The following is a 21,899-nucleotide window of genomic DNA, read 5'->3' on the forward strand; positions in this document are numbered from 1 at the left end:
TTCCCAGCAAAGGGGAGGAGGAGGGCGTGGAAAGCCTTTGCAAAGAACCCAGGCGTCCGGCGGATAAAGGAGGGGGGAAATATAAAGGAGAGAAAGGGATCTGATGGCCGCCAGCTTTTACGACCTGAAATAACCCTCTCCCCTCACCCAACCCACCCAGGCGCTTAGGAGGCGGGTGCGGAGGGATGAAGGGCGGCGGGTCCCGCCAGTGGGAGGCGAGGGATCGCCCGCTCCGTCCAATGGCGAGGCGGGATCGTCCCCGCTGCCTTGGGAAGAGGAGGGAAAAAATAGGACGCGAGAGGATGAGATGGCGAGTGGAAGTGCGCCAGCCAGGTGCGGAGAAGGCGGGGCGCCGGGAGGCTCGGGGGCGGGGCTTGGCGCAGGTGGGGGCGGGGCTTGGCGCAGGTGGGGTGTGGGGGGGGTACACGGGCGCGCAATGTCGGGGGTGGGGGTTGGAGAGAGGAGGAGGGCTGGCCTCCTTTTCCGGGTTGCGGGAGGCTAAGGTCGCCTGGCGCAGCTGGGTTGCTAAGCTGGAGGGGGGGGCGGGGGAGGAAGGACAGGTGAGCCGGGGGCGTGGCCAGGACAGGTGAGCCGGGAGGGGGCGCAGAGAGGCGGAGGGGATCGTGCGCGACACTCCTCCGCCGACACCGGCCAGCGCAGGCACGCGCGCAAGAGGGATCTCGGTACCTATTGAAAAGTGTCCACGGAGCGTCCCGAGAACCTGGCCGGAAGGGGAAAATATTGGGGTGAGTCCGATCCTCCGCGGCGGGGCGCCGATCCTCCGGAGATGGGGGTTCTGGGTCTCAAAACTGACCCTCACCAGGAATTTTGGAAATCCACCGCCCCCCATTTCTCCTTCGAAACTTCCCCTCTGCTTCCCGGAGATTTAAACGCACACGCGGGGACCCCGAGAGCAGAAATCGAGCCCCACATAACAAGCTGCGTGGGGTGGCTGGGTGGGAGTTTCCTCATGGCTCTTTTTCCTCTCCCCCTCCCCAAATCCTCCCCACTACCCCCCCCCATCACCTACTTTCCCCAGATCCCTTCTCCCCCCCCCCCCCCACACACTTCCCAATAAGAGGTGATGTTAGGACGCAAAAAGGCACGTTGGGGATAAGATCAGGGCAGGCGTGAGCCGTTTCCCTATCCCAGTTTTTTAAAACCTGATTTTGTCGGGGGGGGGCGATCTTTTGGAAGTCACGCCCGTTTTCTCTCTCCCAGGCTCCTCCATACCAATGATTGGAGCCGATTGTTTGTATGGGTATTTGTTTCTGTGGATCGAGAGGGGGGGGGGTGTTCCCCTCTTTTGCGGGGGGATTACTCCACAATTCCAGGCCTTTTTGAGAGTGGATCAACTCCGCCCCTCCTTTGACAGGTTCCCTGGTTACTCCCCCACCCCCTTCCTTCTTGAGTTTGAAGATTCCCAGCTTGGGGGGCTATTTTTACCAATCGCTAAGCTTGTAGACGTCCAGCGCATTGAAGGATGAACTTAGGGGGTGCTTGGTTCGCAAAGGTTTCCTGGCAACGTGGCTGGTGCCAGGTCCGGGCCTTGGCGACATCAGAGAGGTAGGGATCCTCTCCACTGTTTATCCTTTGCCCTCTCTGCGCCGTGGGTTGGCACTGCCCTGGCATAAACTGTGGGCATGTTTCTGTGTGTAGTTCCCCCCCCCCCCATCATATGCCACCTGCACCCCCTGTCACAAAATCTTCTTGTCCAGGCAGGCAGGTATTGACTCCTTGCCAGGGGTGGGCAGCATGTGCCCGCCAAAAAGGACGTCATTCAAATAATGGTGGAGCCAGTTTTAATTGTTGGAGCTGTTAGGTTTGAATAGGGGTAAGACATGACCGTGGCTTGTCGTCGTCCTCGTATGAGCTGGGGATGGTGCTAAGGTCAGGTGGGCATGGTTGGAGCGGGCAGTGCCCAGTTGCTGGACTGTAACCTGGGGAGGGACTTTATTAGGATGAGAGCTTCCTTGTTAGCTAGAGTTGCTGTCAGGCTTCTGTCTTACCTTGTGGTTGCTGCAGGATTCCTTGCTTCCGTAGGGTGGACCCCAAATACCTTACCCCACTGAAGCTAAGACCCAGCTATTCTTGTGTGCAAGAAGGAGCAGGGGTGGCATCTGTGGCTTAGGCGCTGCCAGGGAGGGAGGGGCCCAACTGGGATCTCATCCCCTGTGCATCCCCGCTTCCCACTCTTGTACCCCCCGCAAGCAGGGAATGGATGGCAATTGAGCAGAAAGCTGTTTTACCCGCTTGGCACACGGGCATTGAAAGCAGGCCTTGTCTCAAATGCAGAAGTGCCCTTTGGAATCCAAAGGGTATGATTCTTAAGGTGCCCGTTTTGCTTGGGTGCTGTGCTAATAAGAACTGAGTGGGTGACTTCTTTTTTCTTCCCTTTTCCCTTTGGGCAAACTTTACTACTTGGACTCTGCCCTCCAAGTTGCACCCAGCCCCACTGATTACCCTTCCCTCCCTTACAGGGCTGTGTCTATAGGTGTGCTAACCTTGGCAAGCCTGGCAGCAGCCTGCGAGTTTCCTACAGGCAACTGTTTGGCCGTTGTGAGAACAGAATCCTGGACTAGATGGGCCATTATGTCTGATCCGGCAGCCGGCTTCCTCTTCTGTTCTTATTGGGAGCCATGATTCTTGGGGTGGGACTTTTGCTCGGGATTTCTCCTGACCTTTCGGCTCTCCCCACCCTCTGCAGTGTCCCAAAACAAGTTTGTAAAGTTTAGGGCAAAGGGGGAGCTTCCTTTCCTCCCTCCTCCGCTTTCAGTGGAATGAAATGCAGCTTATGGTCCAGACCTTAAAAAAAGCAATATTATTGGTAGCACTACAAAGAAAGTGCTTCACACATGTTAAATACTTTCTACTTTTAGGAAGTCTGCTTAACATCAAAGTCGATGCTTGAGAGTTACAAGGACGGGGAGAAAAAGAAAGGCAAATGTGATAATTTGAATCAAATAAATATTTTATTTTCAAGTACTTATATTTTTTAATGGCTCACCCAGTAAAACTTTCAAATCGATCGTGATATGACAATGGAAGATTCCTTAGTTACATATTTTAAACTAAGGAATCTCCCGTCGCAGCTGTGGTGGTTTCCGAGCCTGACAGAGTTTATCCTTGAAAACAGCCCTTTCCCACTTTTGTTTCTTGCAAATACAGCCCACAAGAAAAGAGACATCATCCTCTGTCCCTTGACAATAAAACTATTCCATCCGTCTTATTTCAGCGTACAGAATAATATGGCCAAACGGGTCTGATTGATAAGACTGATGAGTATAAGCTATTATGTTCCAATGCAGAAAGGTCCTTTTTGTTGACTGGCAATCTCTCCTAGGCTGGTGGGTCTGGTTAATGACACAGATTAGCAAGTGGGAATCCAGAAATTGGAAGTGGTGGTTATTCCTGGAGACTTAACGCAGGGTGTGATCTTGCCTGTGTGGCATCGGAATATTATGGGGTCTTTGACAGCTGTGTGTGTGGATCCGACGTTCTCTTCTCCCTTATCACAACATCTTAATACTCAGTGGTAGTGTATCTACTTTGCATGGAGAAGGTATCGGGTTCAGTTCTTTGGCGTCTCCACTGCTACCAGTGTTTTCCAAACTTGGGTCCCCAGCTGTTTTTGGACTACAACTCCCATCACCCCCAGCTAGCAGGACCAGTGGTCAGGGGTGGTGGGAATTGTAGTCCAAAAAAATAGCGGAAAACCCTGGTGTACAGAACTGGATGTACCAAAGGCCGTTTGCTATGTTCCTATAAGTCTCTGCTTCTTATGCCGGCTGGGAGGTCCCTCCCCCAGCTAGATTATTTTATCACTCTGATTTTGACTTCTATGTTTATATTATCCTGTCTAAGTATATATATTGTGATTTCTGTTTCACAAATAGGATGCTCTTAATTGTTCTAAATGCTTCAGTTGGACACTGCCCAGAAAACCAGAGAACAAGTGGTGAGCCGTATCCAACTAAGTTATACTCAAAGTAGACCCACTGGCCCAATGTTAATCATGTCCATTCGTTTTGCTGTGCCTACTCTGGGTATGATTAAACTTGGATGCAACCCATAACCAGCTGTTCCGTCTCTGCGTTCTGTCCTCCACACCCACACAACATTCACTGCCCCAGTCGGGATGTGGGTCACGTCCATACCATACATTTAAAGCACTCTTATGCCCCTCTTCCCCCCTGCCCCAAAGGATCCTGGGAACCGTCAAGGGAACTGTAGCTTTGTGAAGGTGAGAACCACAGTTTCTAGGATTGACAGCCAAACCCGCTTCCCCGGGAGCTCTGAGAATTGTAGATCTGTGAGGGTAAAGAGGAGGGGTCGCCAAACAACTCTCTGCCCCCCGAGCAAACTACAGTTCCCAAGATTAACAAGCAATCTCCCTTCCCAGGGAACTGTAGCTCAGTGACCTAAGGGGACTTCCAGCCCACTTAACAAGCTACGGTTTCCCAGGATTCTTTGGGGGAGGCAGCCATGGCTGCTGAAGTAATAATAATAATAATTTATTATTTGTACCCCGCTCATCTGGCACGAGAGTATGGATCGTAAGCTCTTCTCGTGTGTAAAGGTGGACACACAGTTCTTTGCCCACCTGCGTGCCAGAGGGTGACGGTTCCCGGAGGCTGCCTGCGGAGGCTGCGAGGCGAGCCAGCCTCACCCGCCTGTTTGCGCCGACCCACCTCCCTGAGGGCTCTGAACCGGCAGCGCAAGGGTGAGCAAGGTGGGGAGGCAGCTAAGAATACACCTGCGCCATGTCCCCAGGTGTCCTCCTCGTGTGCTGGAGGTGGGGGAAGGGGGGGGCTCGTGAGGCAACAAAGTGGATTGTAGGTTGGTGTGTGAGTGTGTGTGTGTGTGTGTGTGTATGGGGAAGAGCAATAAATAGCAGGCAAGGACGTGAGGGCGACTGAGAAGGTAAATGCTCGGATTAAGGCATCCCAAAATTAAACTGAGCCCCCCCCCAACACCTCTTTGGTTTTACCTCTCCCTTCTCAGTTTTGTTTTGTTTGTTTGTTTGGTAAGATTTGTGCACCGATCAATGTTTTTTTAAAAAAAGAAAAAGCCTCAAAACGGTTTACAAAAACAGTTAAATGATTGAGAAGACCGATTAACGACAATGGTTTAAAACATTACAAAAATTAAATTAGAATGACGGAACGCTAGGTGGTATTCAGCTATGCTTTATCCATTATGCGTGATTAAAGCTCATTAAGTTCAGTGGGTGCTTGTGAGAAAAACGTAACTGAATGTCACTAGCTTTTTCGTGATGATGGTGTTTTGTGCTGGCTGGTTAGCCTTTCCTCTGAGCACATGCGGAGTATCAGATACTTATTTGCCTCAGCCACCAGCCTGTTCGTGTGCGAAGATGTGCACCTATAAACACAACTAAGCAGATGAAATTACCACCAATATATAAGAATATTCTGTTACCACCAGCTCACTTGCAGGGTATTTTGCTGTAAAGTCCGCAGTTCATTTGCATGCATTAAGTCGTTGAGGGAAATGCAGATTTTAAAATGAACCTCGGAGCATGCGCTGAGTTCCCTTCCTTTATTCTCTGATAAAGAGTGGGTGTCAACTAAGCATGGTTTTGAAACAGCTGTGTTGAAACCCAGTTTTGCAGCTGCATCACTGTTTAAGACTTGCACTTATTATTTTTTTCTAATAAAAAGAAGAAAAAGCTCTGGGTTGTGGGAGGTGGGGGGTTACACTCTGGTCTATTTCTGGCCCTGCTTTTCGCTTGGCTGGGTGGTCTTGTGGGTTGAGTCTTTGGGGACTCCTTTCCTGCTTCTTGCTCCTGCAGCCCGGGCAGAAATTCAACAGGTGCAGCATTCCTCTCCCCACCAACCCATGTCCTTCCTGACAGTTTTGCTTTTTCTCGAAAAGGGTGAAGTATCTGGGTGTAAATATGACTGCAAAAAAATTGAAACTGTAGAAAGACAATTATGAAAAGTTATGGAAGGATATCAAAAGAGATTTGGATAAGGTTGAAATTATCTTTGTTGGGCCGAATTTAAGCGGTTAAGATGAATGTATTGCCTAAGTTGTTATTTTTGAAAGTTTTGCTTTTTCTATCTGTTAAAAGTGGGGGGGGGGGTTGCTGGTGACCCCAAATGCCAGGCAAGGAGGTTGGGGTTTCGGAGGCCCGAGGGACAGTCAGCAGTGCAACAGGGTCAGCCACAACGGCCGCCCGCTCTCCGGCCTGGCTCATGCTCTGCTTTCTGCTCCTGGTTTCGGAGCTGTGGCCTAGTTGGGCTGGCTGCGCCAAATGTGGCCTGGTTGCCGTGGGAGCCTGGGCTGCTGCAGCAGCCAGCCTCCTCAGGGGGCGGCTGATGAAACCACGGAGAAATCTCCCTGCATGTGCCGCGCCCTGTTCTCTGCTGGAGGTGCCCCCCTCCCTCGCCGCCCCAGGGTGGGGGACGACGCTGCCCCTGAGCTCCTCCGCACTCCATGGCAACCCTGCGTGGCACACATCCCCGGCCTGGCTGCCGTACCCCAGGCGAGGCCTGTAACAGGAGCCTGGCTTGGCAGGGGGAAACCTGCGACGAGCCGGGCGCGGTGCCAACCGGTTGGCACAGCCGAGCCGAGGGAGGGCCAGGAGGGTTCGCCCACCAACCTTTCCTTTTATTTTTCCTGCAGCTTCCTTGGGAGCACCAAACAGTTTGCGTGCTGCTGCTGCCGGTGCTACCCCCCCCCCGGCCCCGGCCCCAGTGCCAAGTCGACTTGGCAAAGAAAAAAGTACCGGTTGCCAGCTTGTGCCACTGCGCTGGTGCCCAGCTGAAGGAGGCGATGGAAAGGCAAGGGGGAGAATCCCATTTGCTAGCTGATATTTGAGGGGGCGCTTGTCTGTGCGCAAAGAAAGTGGGTATCCTCCCAGGCAACATTTGGTATGACTTGGCGAAGTTCCCCTCCCCGGGGTGGCGGGTGGGGTGGGGTGGGGGGAGAGAGCAGGTGACACGTCGGAAGCAGAAGTGGGTCAGGCCTTGCCGCTGTGCCGGGCAGGGCTCGGCGGGCACTCTTGCCACAACCCTCCTGACTCTTCAGCTGCTCTTCCACCAGCCACATGGGCACCGGATGGGGTAAGAACTGGAGAGGCCAGGGTTTTTTTTTGGGGGGGGGAGCAGGACTTTCTGCCTTTGGACTGCCCCCCAGGGGCTCCCCCGATCACTCTGTCTTAATTTTTAGCCTTTAAACTTTTTAGACGAACCTCTAGTTGCCGTCTCCTCCGGGTTGTTTTTTCTCGTTCCACCTCTGACACACCAAGTGGGGGGATTCGAACTCCGAGCCGGGTGGCTTTTCCTGATCATTAGCGTGCAGAGTCTATCATCCCTGGCATGAGAGGTGTAAACGGCTGGGTGGTGGAGTGCCAGGCCGACTGAGGGCGGGGGAACTAAAGGTCTTGCAGATGCTTCTGGACTCCATCTCCCATGTTCCCTGACCCTTGGCCATGCTGGCAGGGGCTGATGGGAGTTGGAGTCCATCATTTGCTCGTTCCTTATCCCTGCTTCCTCGTCCTCTGTAAATGCATTTGGTATGGGTTCCCTGATTGGCTGGGACATATAGGATGGGGTTGGGAATCTGCGGCCCTCCAAATGTTGGGTGCCACAGGTCCAACCCCCCCTCCCCCGCTGCTACAGATTATTGCACCCCATAGCCTTGTTCTTCAGGGCACGGCTGTGGGCACGGGTGGGGCAGAGAGGGTGTGTATGTGAAAGAGAGAGAGCTTGCAAGGTTCCCTCTCCTTCCCAGGAAACTCGCTGCTCCTTTCGGCTTGGCCTAAATTGCCAAATTAATATTCATACATATTCACATATCAGTTAACAGTGATTGCGTGCGAGGCAGATGGGAGCGGGCGCTATAATTCCCTGGTATTCGAGGACATATGCAAAGGCAGTGTAGCGTGGATGTGTGGCTTTTGGGGGGTGGGGTGATTGCCTCCCTCTCCCCACATACCCGTATTTTGGCATTCACCTGTGGTGCCCAGCTGTGCCCTGGTTCTAAGCTGTGTTCACCCTTAGGACCGCACTGCAGGGGTGTATAAAACAAAGGAGACATGTGACCCTCCATTTTGTGGCTTTTGGGTGGCAAAGAAGCAGTCATGGCTTCCTCCCCTCAAGATTCTTGGGATCTTGGGAAGGGTGCCAAGAGTTGTTAGCAAACCCATATTTCCCCTCTCAGAGCTACAGTTCCCCGAATGGTTTAGCAATTGGAGTTCTGAGAACTGTAGTTCTGTGAGGGGAATAGAGGGCTTCTAAGAACTCCTTTAAAAAACTACAGTTCCCAGGCTGTGTTAGCAACCAATCAAGCCCCAGGCGCATGTCCGGTTGTGACCACATGGAGATCTCTGGTTGCCGGGTTGGCGACTGGAGAAAGCAAAACACCCCTTATCTGAAATAATTTCCTTGAAGCTTGCGTTTGTTTTATTCTGGATTGTTTTATTCAGTGGCGTAGCGTGGGGGTGCAGGGGGGCCCGGCTGCACCAGGCGCAACATCTGGGGGTTAGGGTTAGGGGGCGCAAATCCACGGGTTAGGGGGCGCAAATTACTTGCCTTGCCCCGGGTGCTGACAACCCACGCTATGCCACTGGTTTTATTCGATGCATTGTGAGCCGCTTTGAGATTTCTTCCCGAAACTGCAAAGTAGGATAGAAATGAAATGAACGACAACAGTAATGATAAACCCCGTTGTAAAAGAAAATGGCGCTGAGGTCTTCCACTGTGGCGCCCGCAAGCCAGGTTGATGGTGCTGTTTGGACATTAGATTGTATATGACACTGTTCCCAGGATTCTTTTAAGGGAAGCTACAGCGGTTAAAGCGATGTAATTGTGGTTTAAACTGGACAAAGTGAGAGCGTGGCCTTTGTTGTGGGGTCAGGACTGGGACTCCCTTGCTGGGAAAAGGAGGCTTTGCTCGGGGCCTGGCTGAGTGTGCGCACTGCGCAATTGTGGGTGGCTATAAGCTGTGGCCGTGGGTGGGACTCAGGGTTGGTGTGGGCTGTGGGATTAAGCATTGCAATTTTCCCTCTGGCTGGCTCAGCCAGCTTGGAATTGGAGAGAGGGGTGGTGGCGAGGTCAGGTCAGATTTTAACTCTTGTGTGTGAGAGAGTGCCAAGGGGGGGGGCAGAATCATGGCCGTTTGGGGGGTGACTTTGTGAGGTGCTGGGGTGACATTGTAGGTTGGGACGAGGGCTCTGTCTACTTCCCACTCCACACCAGAAGTTGAGAAAAACATGGGTGCCAAGTGGTCAAGGTGTTTTGGGTGCTGGTTTGGGAAAAGCCTTAAAAAAACAAACCCCTGTTTGTTTTGGGTGCTGGATTTCAAAAAATGTAGGGCTCTGGGGTGGGGTCACCCCTCAGTCTTGTTTTGAAAACACAGCTTGGTTGACTGAGCTCTGTCTCCTATTCCCAGGCTGTGGTTCCTCCTCAGTGTGGAAGGAACACTTTACATGCTCAGATGCACTCTTGGTTGTTATTATTTTTTGTGTCAGAGAGAAGTGCAAACCTGGCATAGAAAAGGGTTCCTTCCTGGCCTATATTTAGTCCTATATATAGTTGCCCCACCTGGAAGAAACCACTCGAGACTTCCTCAACTAGAGCCAGGGCTTTTTCGGCTGCGGCTCCAACCTGGTGGAACGCTCTGTCACAAGAGACAAGGGCCCTGCAGGACTTGACATCTTTCCGCAGGGCCTGCAAGACAGAGCTGTTCCACCTGGCATTTGGTCAGGGCGCAGCCTGACCCCCTCCTCTGGCAATCTTTACAAAGCTTTAGTTTATGGTTGCCATCAATTTTGATTTTAATTCATTTTTATAATGTTTTATAATGTCACACTGTTTTAATGTTGTTAGCCGCCCTGAGCCCGGCTTCGGCTGGGGAGGGCGGGATATAAATAAAATTTATTATTATTATTATTACTGTTCCTCCGGACTTTGGAGGAACTTATATGGGGAGAATCTTATAGGGAGGCACTTTTGACCTTATTCCTGTGTCTTGGGTGGGAGTCAGTCTCACCTTTTTTCCTGGCACGAGGTGAATTGCTTGCTAACAGCAGTGTAATGGGCAGAAATCCAACAGGTGAACTTTCCCTATCCCAGGCAAGGACGTGTGGTGATAAGGATAGCTTCACCTGTGGGATGCCTGCCTGAGATGCCACTGTCTCAAAGAGCTCAGCCCTAAAAGAGTTGGCAGTCTTGCAGTGGGACGGTCGCACTTGCCTTGGCACTGCCCACTAGTGATGCCCAAGGGGCATTCTTCAAGTCTAACCTTGAAGAATTGGGGGCACTACCATTCTCTCCCCCCCCCCCCACAGCAGTAGGTAAATATATATTATTTTTAAGTAGGTTTCCACTAAAAGGTAAAGGGACCCCTGACCATTAGGTCCAGTCGTGACCGACTCTGGGGTTGCGGCGCTCATCTCGCTTTATTGGCCGAGGGAGCCGGCGTACAGCTTCCAGGTCATGTGGCCAGCATGACTAAGCCGCTTCTGGCGAACCAGAGCAGTGCACAGAAATGCTGTTTACCTTCCTGCCGGAGTGGTACCTATTTATCTACTTGCACTTTGACGTGCTTTTGAACTGTTAGGTTGGCAGGAGCAGGGACCGAGCAACGAACTGCCGACTTTCTGATCGGCAACTCCTAGGCTCTGTAGTTTAACCCACAGCACCACCCGTGTCCCTAGGTTTCCACTATTCCCCCCCAAAAAAAGAAATGCAAAACAGGGGTGCCCATTTCTCAAACTGTGGTCTGTGGACCATTCTTGGCTCAATAGCTTCATCCAGATGTTTCCATTAACGATTCTTGCTTTTTTTTTTTTTTTTGATTCCTTTTTTATTATTTCTTATATTGTTTTTTCTCGTTTCACAATGTGGATCTCACGAATTAAAAAATACAATGGAAAACAGCGCATGACAATTGCTACACCAGGTGGGAGCAATCATGGAGTGGTCGGCTGAAAACCTCAGCAATTTTTTCCAGGGGTCTGTTTGGGTGGATGAGGTTAGAGAGGAATGTATTTATATATTTATCTATTTATTTAGCCCATTGCTATCCTTGGGTGTAGCCAAGGCGGTGGAGGGGCGGCAGCTGCCCCCCTCTAAACCAAGTAAATAAATAGAAATACTTAACTAACTGACCAATTGCATTTCAGGTATCTTGGTTCTGCCCCCCCAAAACATAAAGCTTGCTTGGCCCACTAAAATAAAGCCAGGCTACGCCCATGTCGCTATCCCAGATTCTTCTCCAAGGAGCTCAAAGTGGTCCCCGCCTCCTCATTTAATTCCCACAACAACCTTGTGAGGCGGATTAGGCTGAGAAGTTCCAGCGTCGCACCCAGGGAGCTTCAGGGCCACGTGCGAATTTGAACCTTGGTCCGACACACAAATGTCTGTGTCTGTGAGGTATGTGTGTATGTGTGAAACATCAATCTATTTTTCAGAAACGAACGAATGAGTCACCTTTGAAATCTCCATATCAAACATGTAAACGTTTACTTGCGAAGAAGTGAGAATCCTTTTCCTTTATAGCAGCAAACATTCTGACCCCCCCCCCTATATTTATTTGTTTATTCAAATTGATATACATAGTTATGGGTATCCAATTCCAATTCTTCATTGCCTCCCTTGTCCTTTTATAGGAGCCTGTCATCCCAGCTGACTTTTTTATATTGCAATTTTATGTCGTGAACAACTCTGAAATCTACGGGGTGGCGTGCAAATTTTCACTGCAACTGCAATTTTTGTAGTTTCCAGCTGCTCTGTGGAGATGGGGAATTTGGGGGAGCTGCTGAACCTGAGGATATTTTCCCCCTCCACCCCCCGCAACTGCTTCTAAGTCCTCGGACGTTTGTCTTTACTATTCCAGATGTTGATGGACTGCAGCTCCCATAATTCCCTGGGGCTGCTTGGAGTTGGAGTCCAGTAGGGCTGGCTACCTTTGTCCTGCAGAGATGTGCGCGACAACAGAGGCACAGGGTGTTGTTCCGAGCTGCCCCTTTCTGCACACGTCCCAACGCCCACTTGGCAGCAGACCCCACCCAACCGCCTCTCCCGAGTCCCTCGGGGCCAAGTCCCACCCTGTAATGTTCCCTGAATGACTCCACCTTCTTCTTCCTGCTCCCCTCCTTCTCTCTGCAGTCTCCTGGCTCATATGAAACACTTTGCAATCTCTCCCTCCAGCTGTGCCCTGAGCCTGCGGATTCGGGTGGGGGAACCTTTGCCTGGTAGGGCGAACCAGCCAACCTGCTGAAGGGGTTCCATCAAGCGCGCTTCCTACTCAGAGTAGACCCCGCTGAAACGAATGACTAGATTTCAGCGGGGTCTGCTTCGAGTGGGACGACCTCAAGGTGGTAGCTGGTCCCTCAGCCAGAAACCAGGGAAGTGGAGTGTTCCTCTGAGCATGTGCAGAGTGTCCTCTGCTCTTTCTAACTGCCTGCAACAGCAGGACAGCTATAATTTTCCTGGCCTCCTCAGGAATACAACACTGAAGGTCTTTGTGCACAAGAGGAAGAAAGGGGGAAATACATTTTTTTTCTCCTTTCTCCACCCCCTGGGGGGGGGGATGGCTTGTGGCCAGTCAAATTTGTCCTTCCTGTTTCCTAGACTTGGGTTCTGTTTCACCAGCTCCTTCCTTTCTCCTCCTCCTCCTCCTCCAGCCATGCCTTCCGTTTTTCTCCTTGTGCGTTTTCCTTTTTTGAGAAGGGTCAGAGGGGGTGACAGCAGAGCATGGCGCGTATCGCTAAAGCTGCGCTTTCTATGCCCTTGCAAAACCCTCAAATTATTATTTATTTTAACTTATTAGTTGGGTCCCTCCCCCTTTTTATTACAAAAAAAACCTCAAAAGTGGCAATAAACAAACAGTGCATGTTAAAACCAGCATAAATCTAAAATGGAAGAAAACTAAAAATTTGTTCATATTTTTAAAAGGCAGGACTAAAACGTCCCACCCCCTGAAGGAGGCCACAGATTAAATGAAAGCCCAAAGGCTTGACGGGAAATAAAAGTTTTTGCCTTATGCCTAAAGATAAGTAATGATGGTGTCAGCTGAGCCTCTCTGGGGAGAGTGTTACAGAAGCAGGGGGCCACCACCAAAAAGGCCCCGTTTTTGTGTTGCCACCCTCCTGAAAGGCCTCAGGTGACGATCTGGGTCAGTCCGTTAAAATCTCTGCTTCTCCTAACGACCTCTTTTTAAAAATGTCTCTTTGCAAAACAACCAAAGGTATTCAGATGGTGCCAATATCTCGTTGTTGCTGTCCTGAAGATTGGCAGTGCCCGTCCTTGGCATGCAAACCCAGGAAGCAGTCGATTTTCTGCAAAGAGTTTAGGGGTACCTGGAAGGGTGAGGTGGGGACATGGTTTGAGGAGTAAGCAAGCCTCTTTGCTCGGACAGGCTCTCCTTGCCAGTAATCGTGATTCTGTCCTACCTTACAAGGGTGTTGTAAGGTCGGCTGGGGTCCTGATCAGCCCCGATAGCAGAACGAGGTGGTGAAAACAGGAATAATCCCACAGTAATGGAGACGAGCTGGGAGTGCTGGGGCACAGCAAGTGTGCCACTTCAGGGTGCAGGTATGTGTGTGGGAGTGTGGGGTGCAACTGTGGGATTTCCCATCCTCATTTGCTCCTTGCGCCAGCCCTGTAAGGTAGGTCAGACATCGGGTTCCAAGAAGTGATTGCAAGATTTGGGAACAGCAGGAAATTACAAGTGGGATGACATGTCCAAATAAAATTATAAGGGAGGAAATGATTAAATGGAAGTCAACAAATGATTGTCTGTGTTTCTGTCTATCGATCCATCCATCTATCTATCTATCTATCTATCTATCTATCTATCTATCATCTATCTACACACATGCACACACACACACAGACACACCCCAGATAATAACAGATAAAGGGTCAGAATGTTTGCCCTTTGGAAGGAAATGAATTTAAGCATATTTTCATGTTTTTACAAGCAAACGTTTAAATATTTGGTATTGATGTTTTAGAGATAATTCATCTATTTATTTAAGAAAAGAAGACGGATATTTACCGTGTGTATCATTGGTTCCAATTTTCCCCTCTTTGGAAATTGCTGGGGGGATCTTACTGGACCACTTTGTGATTTTTGTTCCCGTTGTAGCAATTGTAGACGCTGTATGATTCTGAATTTTTATTCTTTCTTCCGTATTGCATTTAACGGCATTACAAAATATAAGAAATAAACAAAGCGATAAAAAAATACAATATAGATATTTAATGTGATGAAAACGCTGTCTCCTGTCTTTCACGGCGTAGCTGAAGAGCACCTAGAACGAAGCGTAGTTTGGGAGCCCCCGGTATAGATTTTTTAAGTCAAGATAAAATACCACGGTGGTGCTTTGTAGGATGGCATCATGCGAGTAATGAAGGCCATATCAGGATGCCTCTTTGAACACTCATGTCTTCCCCCAGAGAATTCTGGGAGCTGTAGTTCGTTAGAGGTGCTGAGAGTTGTTAGGAGACACCCCTATTCCCCTCCCAGAACTACAATTCCCAAAGTGGTTCCGCAATCAATCCCCCTTCCCAGGGAACTCTGGGAATTGTAGCTCTGGGAGAGGGTGGGGCTAGTTGCAAAAAGTGGGTGGAGCAACTAGCATAGATTTTACCTTTGTGAAATAGTCTTATATTCTTTTGCACACAAAGTCCTATACGCCCTGCTCTGTCCTCCATTTCCAAGCAAGGAAGAGGCATATGTCAGAGTTCAAGAATGGCAAAAACCAGCAAGGAGGTTGCGAAGCAAGGCTGGGGAGGGGCGTGGTGTGGGGAAGGAGGTGTATGGGGAGAGTCCGGAGGGCCAGAGAGAAGGCCTGGAGGGCCATCAATGCCCCCTGGACCTGGGGCTCCCTACTCACTGCTTGACAACTCTTATATTTTACCTGGGACTGCAGAAAGAACTCTCTGTGTGTAGATTGCCCGGCTGACGGACAGTGAGGTCCGTCACTATCTCAGTCGGTAGAGCATGAGACTCTTAATCCCAGGGTTGCGAGTTCGAGTGCCGCGTTGGGCAAAAGATTTCTGCGACGCACTGGGTTGGACGACCCTTGTGGTACCATCTGACGCTACAATTCTGTGCTGGTTCAATTCTGTGCTGGTTCCCAGCCTTGGGCCTCCAGCTGTTTTTGGACTACAATTCCCATCATTCCTGCCCGCCGGTCTTGCTAGCTAGGGGTGATAGGATTTGTAGTCCAAAAACAGCTGGAGACCCAAGGCTGGGAAACACCATTCTAAGGCATCTTCTTCTTTAAGTCAGCCCTTTATTCATAACCTTGAGGACGAGAATCTTGTTTTATTTTTATGGGGAGGGCAGCAGCTCATTGCTGTGCGCCAGGTCCCAGCCCCAGGTGGGAAAACGGACCCCCCCCACACACACCTGAAACCCAGAAGAGCTGTTCCAACTGCAGCAGCGCAGACCACCAGTCTTCCGCCGGGTGGGCCGGCCATTTGAAATTCCCCCTGGCATGGGGATATTTCTGATCAAAAAGCCCCATAACACAGTGAGGTATTGCAACGTAAGAATATAAAATGGGGACGGAAGCAGTGGCTTTAGAACCAGGAAAGCGAAGGCAACGGACTCTGTGTCTGGATGAGGCCTGAGTCTAAGGCCAGGGTGGGGTCTCTCCTCTTAATAACCACTTCTGGTTTGCGACAGAGAACGAGAGCGAGAGAGCGCACTTGCGACAGCAGCTCCCACCCAGGCTGAGTCACGGGCCTCTCCAGGAGGTCTCTCCCCCCCCCCCATGGTACCACCCTGAACCCTCCTTGCCACACAAGGTGCCTGGGCCTCTCCCTTGCCTGCTTCACCCTCCTTATCTCCCTGCTTGCCTCACCTGGATTTCCAGGAAGTGCAGCGACCTGGCTGGTGCAACCAGAGTGGGGGGTGGCAGCTGGGGGAGGGAGGGGGGAAAGCTGCATCGGTCAAAAGGACAGGGAGTGGTTGTACTGCCCGGCTTTCGTAGCTGCTTTAAAAATGTCTTTTAAAAGATTTTCACTGAGGCGGCAGAGAGGCTGGGGTTGTGGACTGCAAGGACTGTCACAACCCCAGTATGAACCTACGCGGGACCTTGAGATCATCCTCTGAGACCCTTCTCCATGTTCCTCCTCCATGAGATGTTCTGAGTGTGGCAACAGGAGAACAGGGCCTTTTTTGCAATGGCTCCCCGTTTAGCGCCAGGCAAAAAACGTTCCTCTTCAACCAGGCCTTGGGTTGATTGACATCCAGTGCCCTTTAAAATGTGTTTGTGGGAAGAGGGATTGTTGGTTCGTTGTTGTTATTAGTTTTGTTATGTGTTTTATGTTGACATCTTGTAGTTTTATGTTGCAAACCGCTCTGTGATCTTCAGATGAAGGGTGGTTTAGCTCATCATCATTACAGTGGAACCTCTGGTTAAGAATTTAATTTGTTCTGGAGGTCTGTTCTTAACCTGAAACTGTTCTTAACCTGAAGTCACCGCGCCGCCAGGGCACGATTTCTGTTCTCATCCTGAAGCAAAGTTCTTAACCCGAGGTACTATTTCTGGGTTAGCGGAGTCTGTAACCTGAAGCGTATGTAATCTGAGGTACCACTGTATCATCATAACAACAACAGTAATAGAGCCTCCAGCTGCAGGAGTAGTGTACCCCTTGAATAGCAGGTGGCTATGGAAAAAACAGGAAGCTGTTGGCTAGCAGAGAGGAGTGGAGCAGAATGCCGCGGCGAGACTCCTTACGGGGTCTTCGCCACGGGATCACATTCCCCCAGTGCTATACCAGTTGCACTGGCTCCCAGTGGAGTACAGGATCAGGTTTAAGGTGCTGGCTTTAACCTTTAAAGCCCTATATGGCCTAGGACCCTCAGACCTAGGACCCTCGGACCTACGGGACTGCCTCTCCTGGTATGTCCCACGGAGGACCGTATGGTCTTCAAATAAAAACATCTTGGAGATCCTGAGCCACAGGGAGGTTAGACTGGCTTCAACCAGAGCCAGGGCCTTTTCCACTGTGGCCCCAGCCTGGTGGAACGTGCTCTCACAAGAGACCAGGGCCCTGCGAGATTTGGCATCTTTCCGCAAGGCCTGCAAGATGGAGCTGTTCCACCAGGCCTTTGGTCAGGGTTCAGTCTGACTCATTTTCTCTTTGTATAAGAAAAAGCACGAAGGAGGTTTCCCAGCCCGCTCACAGGTCCTTATAATATCAGTGGAAAACAGTTGGTCCTGTCTAGTATTAACCGCTTTCAGTTTTAACCTGAGGATTATCATTTGTCCAGCTTTAACTTTAATTTATTTGAATTATTTTTGGGGTGCATTTTAATCAATTGACTGCTTGTTTTTATGCAGATTGTATTATTTATATGATGTTAGCTGTTCTGAGGCCAGGGAGGGCGGGGTAAAAATAAAAAAAAAATATTATTATTATTATTATTATTGCAGGGATAGTATATACCACCTCCAAGTAGCAGGTGGATGAGAATAAAGCAGCAAGCTGTTGGCTAGCGTTGCTAAATATGGAGCCTCTGGTTGCCAGGGCAGTATACCCCCTGAATAGCAGGTGGGCGAGGATAAAACAGGAGGGGACTGTCGTTGCCCTTTGTGCTTTGGGGCAAAATGTTGAGGCAAAGCCCATGGTGCAGAAGAGAACCTCTGAAAGCTGGATGCCTCAGGCTGACCTTGCAGAGCCTCCATGGATGGGGGCAGTCTACCCTGGAACGCCAGTAGGGACAGAAACACAGGCCTCTCCTCTTGGCCCTGATCCCAAGCCTCATTGTTGCACAGAGGGACAGGGAGGTGTGGGGTGTCGCGGTTTGTGGCTATGCACCGCTAGCCGGTCCTTGAGATGGCCTCAGCCATCCTGTTGCCATCTTAGGCATCGTTGCGCAAGGGCAAGGGAGTTGCAGCACAAGCGGGCAACCGCCTCTTCTTCCCTTTCCACCGCCGTGCCTGTTTTGGGGGCTACACCCTTGTGTCCTGGGCTCACCCTCTGGGACGAATGCTCAAGCGCATTTGAAGCGCATAGGGAGAGGTCCCTGGGTGCTGGTGGGAGGGAGAAATTGCCTTATATGGAGAGAGTTAGGCCACTGGGGCCTTTCCATATAAAGCAAGATTCTAGTCCTCAGGTTTCTGAATAAAGGGCTGATTTAAACAGGAAGCTGCCTTACTCCAGATCAGGCTGTCGTGCATCAAGCTCGTTATTTGTCTGCATTAGCAAAGCAAACACTGTGCAGAGTCGCTGGGGCAGCCCTGCCAGATGGGCGGGGTATAAATAATAAAATTATTATTAGTATTTTAAAAACCCCGCTGTGGTCCCTTGACTTGATCACATCTCCTTCGAGAAATAGACTTGAAGAGAGCCTGTCATTAGCTTGAGGAACAGGTTCATCTATTCGTTATTTATTCTTTCATTTATACCCTATTATATACCATATTTTTCGCTCTCTAAGACGCACCTAGTTTTGGGAGGAGGAAAACAAGAAAAAAAATATTCTGAATCTCAGAAGCCAGAACAGCAAGAGGGATCGCTGTGCAGTGAAAGCAGCAATCCCTCTTGCTGTTCTGGCTTCTGGGATAGCTGCGCAGCCTGCATTCGCTCCATAAGACGCACACACATTTCCCCTTTTTAGGAGGGAAAAAGTGAGTCTTATAGAGCAAAAAATACGGTATTTCTTCCCAGGATCTCAAAGTGGCGGGCGTGGTTCTCCCTTTTCACAACACCCCTGCGAGGTAGCCTTCCCCTGGCCTAGGCCTTACCAAAGGCCGAGTGCCATTCCCTTGCAGCCTAGGGGTATAGTATAGGAACCTTTCACTTTCAAAAAAAAGAAAGTAGCTCTCCCACTTCTAAATTAACCTTATTTTCAGCCGTTTGGGGCCCCTTATCTCAATGGGCCACACAACGGCCCTCCAGAGCGGACTGGCGCTATCTCTAGGCCGCACTTGGAACGGGGAGGGTGGGAGAGAGCCAAGTCTGTTGGGTGGGAGACAACAATTCGCTTTCGCCCCTGTGCCCTCGTTGGGCATGCTGCCATCTCCTCTGCTCACCCTCCTCCGAATAAACCCATTGAAAGGAACGGGCCTCAGTTAGCCGTGCGCATTCACCTTAATGGGTGCTGACTCTCAAGTAGGACCACCATTGGCTATGGACATTAGGACGCCATTTTGGAGCCATCGGGCCTGGAGTCTTGCATGTCCCCACTCTCAAGACATATTGGTGTAGTGGTTAGAGTACTGGACAAGGACCTGGGAAGAGACCAGGGTTCAAATCCCACCCATGGGAGGGGTGTCAGTCTCTCTCTCTTGCCTATCCCACCTCGCAAGATTCTGGTGGGAATTAAACCCAGGAGGGGGGAGAGCCACTTACGCCACCTCCTTGGAGGAAAAGGCAGGAAATGAACGTTATCCCTGGGATACCTCAGCTCGGTAGAGCATGAGACTCTTAATCTCAGGGCTGTGGGTTCGAGTCTCACGTTGGGCAAAAAAGGGGGTTGGGCTAGATGGCCCTTGGTGTCCCTTCCAACTCAACAATTCTGTGATTCTGTGAAATGGGCCCAGGGTGTGTTGGTGCCTGGGATCCTGCCCAGAGGCAGTTGTGCCCACCCCATGCCTCTTGCAAAACGGAGCGTGTTTTTCATTTTCCGAGGTGCATGTCGTCCGATGCCCTTCTAGCCTATCCTAGCCCTGTTAGCAATCCCACCCCCCTTTTGCAAGCCGCCACGCAGCAGTTCCTCTTTCATATCAGCTGCTCTTCTTAAGTGGGTAGTAAACGGACAATCTTATTTCCTCGTTCCCTTGCGCTCTCTCTCTCTCTCTTTCGTTCTCTATTTTCTTCCCCCACCTGGGTGGGCTCTTGTCCAGCTGGCTTGTTCATTTTTTCCTCAGCGGGGTTGAGGGGTGGGAGGGAAGCGGTCTGGCCCCCCACGCTGCAGCTGTGGGCGAAAGAAGAATCGGAAGCCTGCCTGGGGAACCCAGGTGTCCGGGCTGAGGCACCTGTTTGGTGGTGAGCAGATTAAGGGACTTCCCTCCCTGCTCCCACCCGCAGACTTAGAGACTAAGGGCCCATCTGCACTGAACATTTAAAGCAGGATCACGGCTTTCCCAAAGGAATCCTGGGAACTGTAGTTTGCGAAAGGGTGCTGAGGCCTGTTAGGACCTACAGTTCCCAGAGTGGTTTGAACAGTCAATCCCTCTTCCTAGGGGACTCTGGGAACTGTGGCTCTGTGAGGGGAATGGGTGGTCTCCTAAGAACTCTCAGCACCCATAGCAAACTACAGTTTCCCAGAGGAAGCCACGGCTATTTAAAGTGGTATGGAACTGCTTTAAATGCGTAGTACAGACGGTGGGTGTAACTTTGTTAGTTTGCTTTCTATCGGACTGAGTTCTGGTCATAGCTGTCAATTTACAGATTTGAAAATAAGGGACCAGCAGCCTCGAAAATAAGGGATCAACAATTACTTTGATAAAATACATATTTTGTTGCGTGTAAATGGCTTTAGATATCTATTAGGTCCATAAATCACCATATAGCATATATTCAACACAAAAAACAGCAACAATTTGTTGTTGACAAAGCACAGCTGGACATAGAAAGGGCCCCATTACCTTCAGTAGCTTATTTAAGGGACATCACCAATAAGGGACAGCAGCGGAACATGGTGCTGGGATAAGGGACTGTCCCACCAAATAAGGGACGCTTGACAGCTATGGTTCTGGTTTGTCTGTTTTTTTAAAAACAGATTTGAGGGTTGGCAGAGTCCCAGGGCAAAGTTACCCATAGGCAGCTGACTTATTTGGTCACGGGTGTGTTGTTCCACACACACACACACACACACACACACAGAGTGTTCGACTGGGACTATGGAGACCCAGGTTCAAATTCTCACCCAGTTGAGGGACTTTGGGCTGACTCCTGACCTACCTCATAGGGTTGTTGTGAAGATAAAACAAGAGTGGGAAGCAGCTCCTGGGAGGAAAGGTGGAATAGAAATGAAAACACACAAAGCCGCTGCTTTTTCCATATCACACACTCACAACCTGCATCTGGTCAGGTACTACCAGCAGACAAACCCGAACTCAGAGCATCTGGTTGGCAATTGTGAGAATAGGCTACTAGGCTGGCCTGATCTAGAAGCCTCGCCTTACGTTCTGATAGGGGCAGAAACCAGCTCAGATTATTTTGATGGGTGAATAGCCGCAAGAGCCGTCTAGAGCCTCCTGTTTCAGGAGCAGTCTACCTCATTCTCAGTTGCAAGTGAGGAGAGTTGCTATTGAGCTCAAGGTCCTCCTGCTCAACCTCTGTGAGAACAGGATGCTGGGATTAGACGCGGCCTGATCCTGCTGGGCTCTTCTTAGTTTCTTGCGACCTTCCGCAAACCAGATCTGCAGAAGGCTAGGACCAGAGCACTTCCTTTGAGGGGCCTAATTGGAGCCCACTTCCAGTGCCAGGCTGCGAAATGGTGTGTTTCTGAGCATGTTCAGAGTTCAAATGCCACATCCCTCCTGTGAGGGGTCTGGGCATTCCTCCCAGGAAGCGCTCGACACGAGCACCTTTACGAAATAACCCACCTAGTACTTGCCAGGACAACGGAAGGGAGATTTTATTTTATTTTATTTTATTTACATCTTCCAACAAAATTTTGATTTGACGAAACCAGACAGGGAGCGTCCTCTCCAGAGCATGTCCCTGGCCACTAACCCTGGAGAGTCGCTATCAGTCACTGATGACAGTCCTGAGGTCGATGGACCAGATTCTGACTCAGTAGAAGGCAACCACCTATGTTCTTTTGACTAATGGTCCAAACTTCCTAGGTTCCAGTTTAAATCATCCCTTGATGCAAAACCATGAGGACTAGGAACTTCTAATTTGGCAGAGGGAGTTGCTGGAAAGAACATAAGGACACAGGAAGAGCCCTGCTGG

General features: G+C 50.4%; 1 protein-coding gene across 3 annotated transcripts in view; it reads left to right on the top strand.

Annotated features, from left to right (window-relative positions):
- The first annotated feature begins 231 nt into the window (after positions 1–231).
- ZBTB7B (zinc finger and BTB domain containing 7B) overlaps positions 232–21,899 on the top strand; it is a 55,315-nt gene continuing 33,647 nt past the window's right edge. Inside the window, exon 1 of one of the 3 annotated variants that reach the window (XM_079958160.1) lies at positions 232–333. In XM_079958160.1, the coding sequence (XP_079814286.1) occupies positions 240–333 (94 nt within the window). In that variant the 5' untranslated portion in view covers positions 232–239. Of the gene's footprint in view, positions 334–595; positions 747–6,944; positions 7,089–21,899 lie in introns of those variants that run through there. The other 2 variants (XM_079958162.1, XM_079958161.1) reach the window with 2 other exon arrangements.

The sequence above is a fragment of the Podarcis cretensis genome (assembly GCF_951804945.1).
Source record: "Podarcis cretensis genome assembly, chromosome: 16".
NCBI classification, from domain to species: domain Eukaryota; kingdom Metazoa; phylum Chordata; class Lepidosauria; order Squamata; family Lacertidae; genus Podarcis; species Podarcis cretensis.